General features: G+C 37.7%; 1 protein-coding gene across 3 annotated transcripts in view; it reads right to left on the bottom strand.

Moving 5' to 3' along the window:
* The window catches only part of arid1ab (AT rich interactive domain 1Ab (SWI-like)), an 81,050-nt gene that overhangs the window by 17,179 nt on the left and 49,387 nt on the right, over positions 1-14,484 (bottom strand). For all 3 annotated transcript variants that reach the window (XM_048201994.1, XM_048201993.1, XM_048201995.1), the window contains 4 exons: positions 8,238-8,478; positions 8,070-8,144; positions 6,515-6,679; positions 5,053-5,359 (listed from right to left, as the gene is read on the bottom strand). In XM_048201994.1, coding sequence (XP_048057951.1) covers positions 5,053-5,359; positions 6,515-6,679; positions 8,070-8,144; positions 8,238-8,478 — 788 coding nt within the window. The remainder of the gene's footprint in view (positions 1-5,052; positions 5,360-6,514; positions 6,680-8,069; positions 8,145-8,237; positions 8,479-14,484) is intronic.

Here is a 14,484-nt window from a genome sequence, read left to right as displayed (position 1 = left end):
AAGCCGCACTCTGCTGCCACTAGAGCACACTCGCCACCAACTGGATGGGTGAAAATTAGTTACAAGTTACAATAGATCATCCTCAGTGTAATGTCAAAATGACAGACTTCAGATTTTTCTGTCACAGCTAGGGTTGGGCCGATAGACAATGCCGTTGATCTATATATATATATATATATATATATATGTGTGTGTGTGTGTGTAGAGAGAGAGAGAGAGAGAGACGTGTGTGTGCGCGTGTGAGAAACAATTCGATACAAATCCGGATGTTGAACTCACAATTGCAATATTTTAAGCCAAAGTAAGAGTTTTTTTTTATTATTATTACTTTATTATTATTATTATTATTATTATTATTATTATTATTATTATTATTATTATTAGGACACAAAAATTCCCCCATTGCATATTATACATTACACTGAACATTATATACAGTAGAACTGAAACTCCGTAAACTTTCATTGTTTTCCTCATGCAAGACTCGCAATTTCAATGCAGGCATTCATTGGATCTCTTAAATAGACAACCCATGCATACACAGACTCTCCTGGTGCTCGCCATGTCCCGCATCTCCCGCTATGAATGCACTGTACATATAAGAATAAACCATCTAAAATGCTTTGAATAATCGTACTACTAAAACTAAATTTGATATGGTGATTTAAATTATGTTTGCACTTCACTTTGATGAGTGTCGTTCCAGCATGTGTGAACTTCAGATGATCAATGCAATCAAAGTTCTAATAGCAAGAAAGCACATCAAAATGACTATTCCCAAACTGAAAATGGTGAGTTCATCCAAAAATGTAAACTCTGCATTTACTCACTCTCATCTTGTTTTCGTGCATCATGCAAGCTTTTGAACATCTGTGTTTACTACAGTATGAGTGGTGTTGTAAATCTGTTCATCATATAAAGCCATATAAAAGGGCCATCAATAAATTACAATTGAGATTAATAGGACACTTATCGTGAAATTAAGCATACACCATTTATCTTGTTTAACATGTTAATTTTGTCATCATTTGCTATATCCAGCAAAGTAAACAATCAGGCTGAAGGGTGACACACCACTACACAAAACTGTATTTTCTGCAAGCTTTTTCCAAGGTAAATTTAGGTTTCTTTCCAAAAAAGGACACCTAATAACCAGGTGATAAGGAGTCCATATAATTCATAAATTTATGAACACCACAGTACCAAAGAGTATAGAACCCAAGAGGCGAAACTCTTATCCTTTTTGGGCAACAGCCACTACACTGCATTCCAAATTATTATGCAAGAGACAAATCAGTAAGATTTCTGTACAATAAACATTCAGATTTTAGTTTTTCTAAGAAAATGTTTGTTTGTTTGTTTATTTATCCATGTCTTTTTAGATAACTGGTATCAATCTCAGACAAAATAATTTGCCAGATCTATGGAAACCCTACTTAGAGGTTGTTCCACATTATTAAGCAAGACACAGTTCTCATGCAATATGGGGAGGAAGAAGGATCTTTCTGAAGATGAAAAGTATGAAATGGTGCAATGTTGTGCAAAAGGCATGAAAACAACTAATATTGTGTGAAACAGAATGGAGATTATCAAATTATCATAAGATTTGTGAGTGATTTAGAGCACAGCAGAACTCGGTCAGATAAAGGCTTATTAAGGAAAGTTCCTGTCAAAAAATTTAATTGTATTAAAAGGGCAGCTATAAAAAAAGCCAGTGTTGATCAGCAAACAGGTATTTGAAGATGCTGGTGTCTCTGGAGTCTTGAGAGCCTCACCATGCAGGCATTTTCTTAGAAAAACTAAAATCTGAATGTTTATTGTACTGAAATCTTACTGATATGTCAATTGCATAATAATTTGGAATGCAGTGTAGATGGCGCTCCGGTAGCGCAGCCACCATTATGGGGTGAAGATGCCAACTGGACCATAGAATCCTTCACATCTTACGCACCCAAAATCTCACAGCCAAATCAGAAGCGCAGTACAACGTTTCTCAAATTAAGTCATCAGTAAATTTTATGACACCTACAGTAAATGTTGTATTGTCTTATATGCATTTTATTTTACCAGTTGTGGAATCCAACCATTCAACCATCTGAGGTAACGTAGTTAGCCTACTTTGAGTATTTCCATTTTATGCAACTTTACACATTTCTTAATAGTAAATGAATAATTTAAGATCATCATGTTTGCAGCGAACAATATAGATCAGACCTAATGGAATAATAGTATTACTCCACTATCTGAATTGAAATATATATTGTACGTTTTAATGGATCACACTACAAGCATAATGATCTTATAATACATTGCTGTGTCTGTTATCGCATAATTCACACTTTGACACTTTTGCTTTAACGTACAACACTGCAAAAACAAGCTGTTATTTTCTGTTATATATTTATTGTCCAACATTCCCAATTTTTCTGATGCATGTCCTTAATTTAATTTCATATGTTGGTATTAATTCAGTGTTTATAATGCTAATACTTGAACTTCAAAGAATTTTAACCCAAACTGGGTTAAATGACTGGGTTTCTAGAGAGCAAAGGTTTTGTGAAAAAAATTGGAAGACTTAAACACAAAGTGTGTAAAATAAACTATTAAAAGGATTTGATGATCACTAGTGATATTTTATTGTGTTGTCATCATTCAGGTTGGATTCTAGCTTTAATGTACGTCTTTTTGCTATAGAAACTAGTGGACCAACGAGTCGCTTTCACGCCAAAATGGCGGAAACGCAGGGCTGCTGCTGGGCGCAGGTGTTGCAATGGAACCTTCTATTGAGTTTCGCTTCTTAGTAGTGTATATTCTTTGATAGTGCACAAGAAAAAAAACATTACTGAATAAAACTTTTCAGAATTCAGTGTATATAGTATGTGTACAGTGCAACAGCAAATAGCTTGTTTATAGCTTTTTAGAGCTTGTTTACGTTTTAGACGTCAAGTACGATACTGAACATTACCACATGGAGATGCCAAAAAAACCTAAACCAACCACCTTGACCTGACTGCATTATATGCCTACTACAGTACACAGATCCATTCAAAATTACTAAACTCAGTAACATAAGACAGATCAAAACTTTATCCTGAATGTGTGTGGAGACAACGTGAATGTACTGAAGTAAAAAGTGTCTGTGCATAAATACAATGTGCGATCAGTGCATCAAGAGCGTACATACAGGGTTTGTTTGCGCATCAATATAACGGACTCACGCGTGCTTACTGTACGACTCCTGTACGTTACTGCAATCATCTTTACCTTGATTACAATTCGTATCCATCAAAACTTTACTAGCGAGAAGTTTGCTTTATCCAGCCGAGAAACGTAGTTTGCATATCATCTGGCCAGGTTGGGATGTTTTGATGTTCCGTTCAGTCTGTATTTCACACAGCGTGATGCGTGAGGGCTCACGCTCTTCAGAAACAATCACAGAGTATGACAGAATATTTAAAGCGAAACACACAATGGAATGAATAATTCACTGAAAATTGTCCGCAAGTCACTGTTCAATCTGCCATCTCCAATAAAATAAGCCTGATTTTCTTACATTATTACATTAGCGCCGAGTGGATAATCGGACTGAAAACTTTCCTAGAGTTTATTGGATTTCGATGATCTGCTCGTAAACAGAGAAACAAAATCGGGTTATGGGGTTAGAATAGAAGTTTCCATCTACCAGGGTTACAGCTATTGTGCCATGTAGATGCTCAGTTTGATAAAACTCCCAACTGCCAAGATCATCTAACTGCATGACGTAAATTATTTGCATTAAAAAAAATTAAGCTGCTGTCCGTAACATTTTGGTTAGAAATTATCCAAAATCAATTTTTGAGCAAGTACATAACCAGCCAGTGTTCAAAACTATCTTCTTACCGTAGCCCTATTCACAACGGTAAGCTTGTAATAATGTTTTTTAATTCAGGTGGTACTGGTGGGTTTTCACAGGGAGTCCCAGCTAGTAGGCTATATGGCATGTGAGGCAGATCATTTATAGCCTTTTTCTCACAGCAGCTGCAATAATTAAACTTGTCATTTTGATGGTGGATTTTATGGTATGACAAATTAACAGTAGAGATTAGACTGTACAGAAACTGAAATCTACAGGTAACGCTAATACACACTAAATACAAAGTCACGCAATGCTGATGTTGTTAACATTAACAATTTGAGAACAATGTATAACAATAATAATTTGCACGGTTTGACGTGATCCAAGCTAAGCGATCGTTAGGTTTAATCACCATTGGCAGCGCGATTTACTGTAATGCGTTTTTTTACCTCAGTTGGTCAGAACAAAAGTGGCAGACATGTTACTTGTTCAGATGACATTTTCCGCTGAAAACGCTTACTTTGGTCTTACTTCAAGACTGCAATCTGTGATTCCGAAGTACAGTATTCACACCAGTGTGGTGACTGACAGCAAACATTAGATTCACCCATGCTGAGGAGCCGTGCCGAGTCACAACCCACGTAAAGATGATAATTCCGCAAACAACTGCAACTGCATGTTTCAAACAGAGATGGCGACATAGAGGCAAAACTTACGGACTGCAGCTTTAACACATTAAGGATTTTGAATTTATTGCATGGTTGCTTGTAATCACGTAAAAAAATATTTAACGCAATATATATAAAGAAATCTAATGCAGCATCTGTTTTTCCCTTCCTGAAGTAGCTAATTCTAATGTCTTCCCAACATCCTTTGGCTGTGGGGATTACAGTACAGCGTTTACAGGATTACAGTACAGCGTGATCTCATACATTACAGTATGAGATCACGCTCAACTACCTGCTGATTGCACCTACGACCAAGCATTTTAAAATTTGTATTGGCTGTCAGTGGAATGGACTCTTGTGCAAACGGAACTGACCAATGAGCTTGTTCTCGCACTGAATAAATGGCATTGTCAGATCAGATCCAAACGCATTGAATAACTGGAATTGTCAGATGAAATCAAAACTTTTTTTCAGTCCAAGGGGGTCTGTATTCTGCATGGCACTTCTCAATGAGTTTATCATTTAAAAGCAGCATGTGGTGCACTCTACCTGTGTATGGAGTTGGATGGGCCATGGTGCATGCCCGCTGACGCAGGATCCTGAGGCTTTCTATTCATTCCAGGTGGCGGACACATTCCAGATGCCACCTGAGGGGGCATGCCGCCCATGTTGGGGCCAATGCCAGGGCCGTACGGCCTCGTACCCATCTGACCTGGACCCATGCGTCCTGGAGGCATCCCTCCATATGGCCCCCCTCCACCCTGCCCAGCCATAGGGTTCATGGAGCCACTCATGCCAGGACCACCTGGATAGTTAGCATTTGGCATGCTTCCATAACCTGGTGGCCTCGGGTATCCTGTTAAATAGATTGAGGTTAATGTAAACTAGGCTACTGTAATAAAAGTGAAAGTTATGTTTTTGATGTTCTTAAAGGGGACCTAGTATGCACTTTTTTTTTTTTACAAGATATAATATAAAAGTCTCAGGTGTCCCTAGAATGTATCTATGAATTTCAGTTCAAAATTCCACACAGATCATTTATTAGTGGAAGGAAAAACATGCTGTTTTGCTGCATGCATCTTTAAATGTAAATGAGCTGCTGCTCCCCACCCCACCTTCCAGAAGAGGGCGGAGCCTTTACAGCTCATGCCTCGGATACTCTGCCAAAAACTAAAACATTTGTCTAGTTTTGATTATCATCTCTATCATGGTCTCATTCATGTGACATTGCCGTTCTTCTTCATCATGCAAGTTTATTGCATTTAAAGCCATATCAGTCTAAACTTCTGATATATGGTTTTCTGAAACCACACCCCCAAAGCATGAGCACAGAGAGCTGGATTTCAGACAGCGCGTCCTGTGAGTATTAAACTAAGATCTCTTTCACATGTTATTGTGCATAAACTGTCAAATACACACAATGTTATGTGTAAAAAAAAAAAACAGTTCACATAAATGTAGACGGTTAGGTCTGTGAGCGTAAACAGCAAGTAAAGAAATTGCATGTGTATATTAGATGTATACTAACTGGAAAGCAGCGTAATACACAGTACTTACTGCTGTATATGCTATTAATATGAATCAAACAAAAGGAAAAACAGAAAATCTCTCACTGCTCTTGACTAAATTAAATAAGAATACATTTCTTTCTTGAAAGCTGCAGTTAAATGCTCTGGTGAGGAGATAAACATGGCGGACTGTGTACAGCTCACTGAGGGTGGGATCTATGCTAATAGGGCAGAGTCCATCAGCAGTCATGGGCAGGACCAAGGCATTTTGTGACGTCACAAAAGGTGGATTCTGCAAATGGCTCGTTTTGAGACACTGCTTATGATTTATGGGGATAAAAAAAAAAAAAAGAGGACTGGGTGGATTTTTACTATTATAAGGTGGTTGTGTCCACACTGCCGACACACATTTGTGTTCAAACACCATGTAAAAGTGAATTTTGCATAATAGGCCCTCTTTAAAAAGCATCAGTCAAATGTTTAATCAAAATAAAGCTTCTCACCTTGTGGTCCATACTGGCCACTCTGCGGCCCATAGTTACCCATGGAGTTGTTCTGGGGGAAGGAACCCATCCCACCATGCATTTGGCCACCAGATGATTGCCGTGGGGATAAAGTTGACCCGGGTTGAGGAGAGCCGTATGGCATCTGAGGGTTCCTCATATATACTGTAGAGAGCAGACACAGTTATGCTATGGTAAACTATCCTCGAAGTTACTTTCATGCTAGCAGTTTTGGTGTGGATGCAGGTGTTTGATGTCTGGTTTGTTGATTGCTGTGAAAGCAGCTTTCTAAACGCAAGTGCACAGCATAGAACAGCACTGAAGTAAAGTTGGAAACAAACGATGGTCTGGTGCAGTTTGTGTAGACACCAATAAGGTTTACAATTCAAAAGCAATACGGTCAAATTTGCATGAGCAAACCACAATTTATGATGTATAATTTGCCTATTACAGTCTCTACAGAAACTTTGGTGACCAGCTAACTTGGCATTCTTACTCTAGGGTACATCAGGAAGAGTACAATCAATATTTTATATTTTTTTAATGGCATCTTTTTATGAATGAAGGCCAGTATCACTGATACTAATACTGGTACTGATGGCTGTATAATTTTTTAAAACATTAATTATAGACATGTATAACTGTAAGCTATCAAATTCAACATTTATTAGGCATTACTAAACTGCTTTTATGAAGATACTCGACAAAACTGACATTTTGACAATTCTCTGTTACTGTTTGTTCAAGCACGAAAGAGAAATTGATAGTGGTGCACGAGTATAGTGGTGCACATAGACAGAGTGTTTTCATTTGTCTTGTGCCGTTTGGTTTAAATGGTTTAAAAGCATTTGCATAAACAGACACTGTGTTAATTGCGTTAAATATTTTTAACACGTTAAACTGAAAAAAAAATTATCGCATGCGTTAATGTGTTAATTTTGACAACTTGGCCAAATTTTGTGATTATATATCAATATGGATATAAAATAACTTTAAAATAATAGTTTACATTAGTAGACATTAAACCATTAAACGTATTTCATCGGAAAAACTACAGGGAGCTTAAAGCTTCTCACTTCTTGTTAAGCGATTCTCATTTCAAGAATGGGAAAGATGGTTGGTGCGTGTTGCGTTCACAACGGCACATTTAAGTGACAAAAACTCGGAGCAGATGGAGAGATGGCATTCCTGTGGAGCAGCATTTACTGTGAACTGATCCACTCTGACGCACTGAAAAGACCAAGACTGCATTTCTCAAAAGTATTGTGAGCTAAGCTGATCGTAGAAAACATTGGTGGAAATGGTTCTACGATTTACTGAGGATTACGATGCATTTGGGAAACGCAGCGCTGATCATGAACTGATCACATGTAAATTAACATGGCGGCAAGCTTCACTCTGAAACACGCAGCGCAAATATTTAATTCAATGGCACGCTTTGTGATTTGTGATCAACCCATATCATGTTTTCGGTTTATTTTGATTATTTATGCAGCCCTTAGTGAAAATGTAAAAATCATAAAATGTCACAGAAATTCCAAAAACTAAGACTCACCTCTATCCTGACCCATGGAGGAATGTAACATACCATCCGACTGGACACTCGAGGGTCTGGGGGGCATTTGGTTTCCTATAGGTGGTGTGAACAACAAAGTTATATATTAAAAAAAACAAAAAAAAAAAACAACACTATTAAAATAAATGATATAAATGAGGTTCCCACCAGGCATGGCTCCGGGTGAGAGGGGTCCTGTGCGCGAGGCCGGGCCACTGGCAGGTGAGCCCACGGGTGAGGGAGAGGGGCCACGGATACCCGAGAGGTGAGGAGAGGTGTGGGGAGAGAAGGGCGACTGCGCTGGGTTGCTCTGTTCACCCTGACTGCTGGACACACCCGATGTGCTCACGCCTGGGCTCAAAGCACCCTCTGTGCCTGTGGGGAGATCGTCGATGGAGCCCGACAAATCCTGCACAGGAGAACAAGAGAAATGAAAAAATGATATTAGTGTTGTTTGATAAGGAGTCAGCATCTTTACAATCTGAACAAACCCTTTAGAACTTGTGCCACATACTATAATAATACCTCAAATCACATGATTTAATGAGAGGTGTGCTAGTAGGCACTAAGAAAAAATTATATTTCACTGTTCTTGCGCTCGATTGCAAAACTTTTGCATTCTCAAAAGTTTTTCACATTATTTATTAAAAAAAAAAAAAAAAAAAAAAAAGATTTCTCTTATTACATAATTCCATACAATTAATTCTGAAACAATAAAGCCATAAATGAGAACCATTAACCCCATATTAAATTATAGGCCTATCTATATTTATTTAGATCAATATCAGACTCTGATTACTTGTTTTTGATTTTGCTACCATCTAACCTACGACAGTTGAGAAAGATCCACTGGTATTTGCTATTTGTTGATAAGATTTGGTTTATTTTGTTCTGGTCATTGTTATACCAAGCCCCTTCAGAACACCTTAGCAATGGTATATCAACTAAGCATGTGCACGCTATAGACCTTAGGTTAGGCGCCATATTGAATTGAACACAGATAAAAACAAGGCTGTCTTTGCAATGGCACGCACCGCATAAAGGTCCTAGATCACAATTTTTACAACTCACAACTTTTAAAATTGTTTTATGGAGTTATCTACTGAAAGGGTTTTTTTTTTTTTTTTTTTGGGAAAGACATTTCATCAGCTGAACAACAGTACAATCTATTAAATGCACTGTATTCTATCCTGTCAAAAATTAAATATGGCGCTGCCCTGACTAAGGTCTATTAATGTCCTTCTGGCATATTAGGAAGAGATTCTTGCTTCTAGCATTGTAGACAGATTGTAATGGTTACTACAAGCATAATAAAAGGACATCATGCTAAAACCCTCTCCATGTTGTTTGTCATCACAATTTAAATCTTAAAGGGATAACATAGCCAAAAATGAAAATTCTGTCATCATTATCATTATAAAATGTTATAAAACAAAAAGACTTTATTTTTCTCTCATTTGTCCATAAAACAAAATTTTCATGCTTTAAAAAGTATAAAAAGATATTATAAAAAGTAATCCATATGAAAGGAGCAGTTTAATCCAGGTCTTCTCGCCTGTACTGACTTGACAAAAACGAATCTCATTGCTTAATTTCAAGTAGGGATGTCACGGTGAGGAAATTTTCACACCGGTATATAAACTTGCTACAACACCGATACTACTGATAACACCACTAACTACCACAGCGAGCCTAATGTGTCAAGCAAGCATGCTTTTGTTTACCATATTTCATGCGCGTTGATCAATGTTTGTGTTAATAAAAGTGAAATTAAATCTGTTCATCACATAAAGTGATTGTATCTGTTCCAAAGACCTGGATTAAACAGTTTGAGTCATATGGATTACTTTTACAATGTCTTTTTGTACTTTTCGATGCATTAAACTTTTGATTACATAAACTTTCAATGGATGAGCAAAAATAATGAGAGAATTATAACAATGTCTTCATTTGTGTTCTTAAGATGAACAAGCTTTATGGGTTTAAAATGAAATGAGGGTGAATGAATTGACTACTCAACTGTTGGACCATCCTGACCAGAACCTAATAGCAACAATCTGGATACCACCCACAAAAAACTAGCATTGTTGTGTCAAGTTTTGCAATGGCAAATACTGTTCACATTTTCTTGAAAAAATAAATCTAGTTGCAGGGCAAACATCAGTGACATTTACACAAACGGTGCATAACAAACACAACATGACATGTATAACATAAAAAAATTAAATAAAAAAAACAAGTATTAGATATGAAAATGTTCGCTCAATATACATGAAATAAACATGGATATTTTGTGCTACCATTTGTCTTTGATTATTGATGATTTTGCCCATTACAGAACACTGGCTGTCTGAAAACCAGCCTGAGCAAAATGAGCAGCGAGTTCATTTGGGGTGTGATGCTGAAATCAATCTGGCAGTCAGTCATAAAGCCTCCCAGCGGAGGAGTGCGTGTGTGTGGGAATATTTACACACTAAACTGTTATCACGTGGAGCGCATGTGTTCAGTGAAAATTTGCAAGCTCATCTGCCAGTCAGATCAGAGAGGGAAAGGGAAAAAAAGTGGGAGTGGAACGAGAAACACACACACACACACACACACACACACACTCACAGCCCGACTGGAGCTTAGCCAAGTATTCCCATAGAAATCTCACACTCGCAGACTGGCTGCGGCCCCAAAGTCGGCGGTTTTGCACTTGAAACGGCGCCCGCTGCTATTTTTGGGCTGTGACCTGCTGGAGGAACCCTACAGGGAGAGACAGGAGGAGGACGCTGATTCAGGCTCCTGTTTTAACTGCCACACACACACTTAATGCATCCATGGAGAGAGTTTGTATGACCCAGGTCTGCTCTCCTAACAGGAAACAATCCTCTGTGGATGTGTGTTTATGTTGGCATGTGTGCGTCTACAAGGAGATTCCTGTGTATGTGACCCATGAGGAAGGTGTTTATTACCCAAGAGTGTGTTGTAAACCCACAGTCTTGCATCACTGATCCCAAAGAGATGGCATTAATTAATGAAGTAACTCTGAGGACAGAAAAAGGGTGTGTGTGTGTGTGCACAAAAAACTAACCCAATAACAAAATCACATTAGGGAAACTTCAGCAATTTACCTAATAACTGTTACAAATTCATTTTGCTCAGACACGGGTTTGTCACAGAACTCTGTGAACAATGACATTAATGTGGAAAGTGCAAAGGATGAAAAACACAAGGCTTTTCAGAAAGCATCATGGGACTGATGTCACATTTATATGTATGCTTGCCTATATATTAAGTAGGGCTGCCTATCTAACTAAATGTTAGTCAACTAGAAGTGACTTAGTCGACAAATTTTGTTAGTCGGTTAGTCGAAGGAAAAAAAAATTGTCTCGAAGTCATGCAGTCTGTGAGGGACAGCTCATTAACGGTAGTTTCTTGTAGTAATTACAGTACATCAGGCAGGAAAGCCAAACTTTCATCTATCATCCAACAACCTCAAATATGGCTTATCATTTGAAACATGTAAGTAGCAACTTTACATGGCTGCTTGCTTTAATGTTAACCTAGATAAAATGTACACTATTATTAGGAGCACATCCAAGTGTTTGTGCGGAGTGTGGAAGCTAAAGTACAACAAGTTTACTGCATGACAGAGGCGCCAGCACGATCACTTGCTTTTTTTCCCTGATAACAGTAGAAACAACTTAAAATACTGTAATTTTTTTTTTGTCATACAGATAAGAGTAATTCATCATTCGAAATGTATTTGCGTAAACTCACAATAACAAGAAAACATTTCTTTGTAAAATCAAGAAAACAAACAGGATGCGCTTTCTGCCATCTCACAAAAATGAACCGAAACCCAGCATATCTAGGCTACTTGCCTCACAGACATGAGAAATGCATCTATAGAAAGCTTGAAATGTCTACGAACCAATTCAAATCAAAAAGAAATACTCTGTTTATGTAATCCGTATGAAAGGTGCATTACTCTCTATAGGTGCGTTGACTATACTGCGGAGATAGCAAGGCAGCATCGTCAACATCTTTGCAGCCAACACAGACTCAGAAAACACTAGTTTATTAATAAATAATTAAAACGTCTCCTTGCTATTTTTTTTCCCAACACATTCACTATATGTATTTTTTCCCGGTGCTTAACGGCAAGCTTTTATGCACGCTTTTATGCACGCTTTTTTCCCCCTGAAAATCAGAAATTAAATTGCAAAAAAAAAAAAAAAAAAAAAAAAAAAAAAAAACTGTTGCCAACAGTCAGACTTTTGCCAACAAATATATGTGGGTGCAAATAATATTAAGAAAGAGCACATATTTCATTTACATATATTACAGACATTGCCCATTTTCAACCAGCACTGTACTGTTACAAAGTTACCCTTCAAAATTTAAGGGCTAGAATGCTAGATTATTGTGAGCTTATTTAATATCTCAAGTTCAAACAAACTGGGAGAAACTGAGATATCCAATTAAACACAAAACATAGTGAGAGAATTTCACTGATAAATGAAATAAAATCTCTTCAAATCCAGACAGTTCTATCACACTCTTTTACTGTGGCTTCGCACAGGAACACTCTGCTATCATAAGACCAGTCATCTGACTGACGGCTGAGGGTTTCTTAACCCATTCTGTCCCGACAGGAGAGTCACATGAACTTGTCTGACCCTGTGATCTCTAAATGTCAGGGAGTCATGAGAGGTCAGACTGGGCTCTCCTGATGACCCAGAGGTCAAGAGTAGCATCTCAGTTCAGGGCATGAAAGCAGCACTGAGCAACATGTTACACTGTCTGAACAGAGCAATACATCATATTGCAGTATGCATTCACAGACTGACCCTCCAGGCTTCACCTCTGCTTGTTTCTTCTTTAGTTCACTCTCTGGTTGGGTTTCAAAACAAACTTAAAAAAAAAAAAAAAATCTTAAAGTTGGAATACACTACATGATGTGTGTCCTGGTTTGCAGTCTAGAGGAGTTAATGATTTTGGCTAGTCAAAGTTGACAGATTTCAAAGAAAATGATGGACATCAGACAATAGCGGTGTCTCATTTTGAAGGCTGTGTCCTCTGGAGGTCACATTTGTCGGCCACATGTCATAAAGGATGTATTATTTCAGAAAAGTAACCATTATAAAAATTGACTTATTCCTAGTGAAGCTTAAATTGTTGTAATTTGTTTATGACTTTGGAATGTAGTGGTCCATTTACCGAAATTAAACAGCCTCAATGATGAATGCGGTGGACAAATGCGACTTCCGGAAGACAAAGCCTTCGAAATGAGACAGCTTTTGTTTATATTTGTCACTCATCTCCTAGCAACGAGGCGCACATTTCTGCGCAAGCTTGATGTGAAAGCCTGTTAGGACTGGATCACACAGAATGGTTTTTACACTCCACTGGGCTACTCAAATATAGGCGAACACATTCAATGTGTTTCCTCCTTTTGCAGCCACTTTGCGGTCACATTTTTTAAAAATTTCATATCTATCCTCAAGTACAAACACGCGTTTGTTTTTTCTATATCCAAAGTAGCGATGCACCGATGTATCAGCCAATTTTTGCTCAATTTACAACCATCGGCATATCTGCTTTAGCAGGAAAAATGCCGATATAACAAACCGATAGTTTATTAATTAACTGCTTGAAGGCACTGAGATGTATTATGACTGTTGCGTAATCTTAACACTGCTGTCTGCACTTTAATGCTAATCAAATAACAAAAGATCGCACACTATTCTTGACTAAGGAACTTTTGCAACTTTCATAAGTGTAGCGGACCCCATCTGAATAATGACCAAAACTTTGCTGATATTTTATAAAGTTATATAATCACTTTCGCTTGCCGCTTCTTACATTAGCTTGTGATGGTTAGGACGTTTGTTATTGTTATTTGTATTATTGTTAGTGTTGTGTTCTTTTTTATTTTAACATCTGAATGTATGTGAGAAGAAATGCCTTTGTCAAAAGCCATAAAGTATCATAGGAGGGAAAATCCTAACAGTGATTTCTGCTGTGTACCTCAATGCATGATGTCGTGGCAGTTGAATTCAAGCATAAATTTCCAGGAGGGCGACGATTCTTAAAAGAGGAGGCTGTGCCTATTTTGGAAGCATATAACTTGAAACCCTTGTCCATTTTGGACGTCGGATATTCTCATTTTTGGTAGCTCCTGAAGGCTTTGTGTATAAAACAGTGCAATGTCAGCGTAAACTAGAGCGTACAGTCTAGAACCGGAAGCAAAGTACTATGGTTTACGGAACGCGGAAGTAATTTGCGCATATATTTGCGTCTGTTTTCACTCCCATAAAAAAAAAGAAAAAAAAGAGAGCTAAACAAGAAGTGCACATTAAAATCTCTCTCTCCATTGCATTATCATCAACATACAGCGAATTATATGTTAAAGAATGTTAAATGG

Source organism: Megalobrama amblycephala, linkage group LG9, assembly GCF_018812025.1.
Source record: "Megalobrama amblycephala isolate DHTTF-2021 linkage group LG9, ASM1881202v1, whole genome shotgun sequence".
NCBI classification, from domain to species: Eukaryota; Metazoa; Chordata; class Actinopteri; order Cypriniformes; family Xenocyprididae; genus Megalobrama; species Megalobrama amblycephala.
Note: the sequence above shows the minus strand (reverse complement) of the source record. Positions and strands in the feature narration are given on the sequence as shown.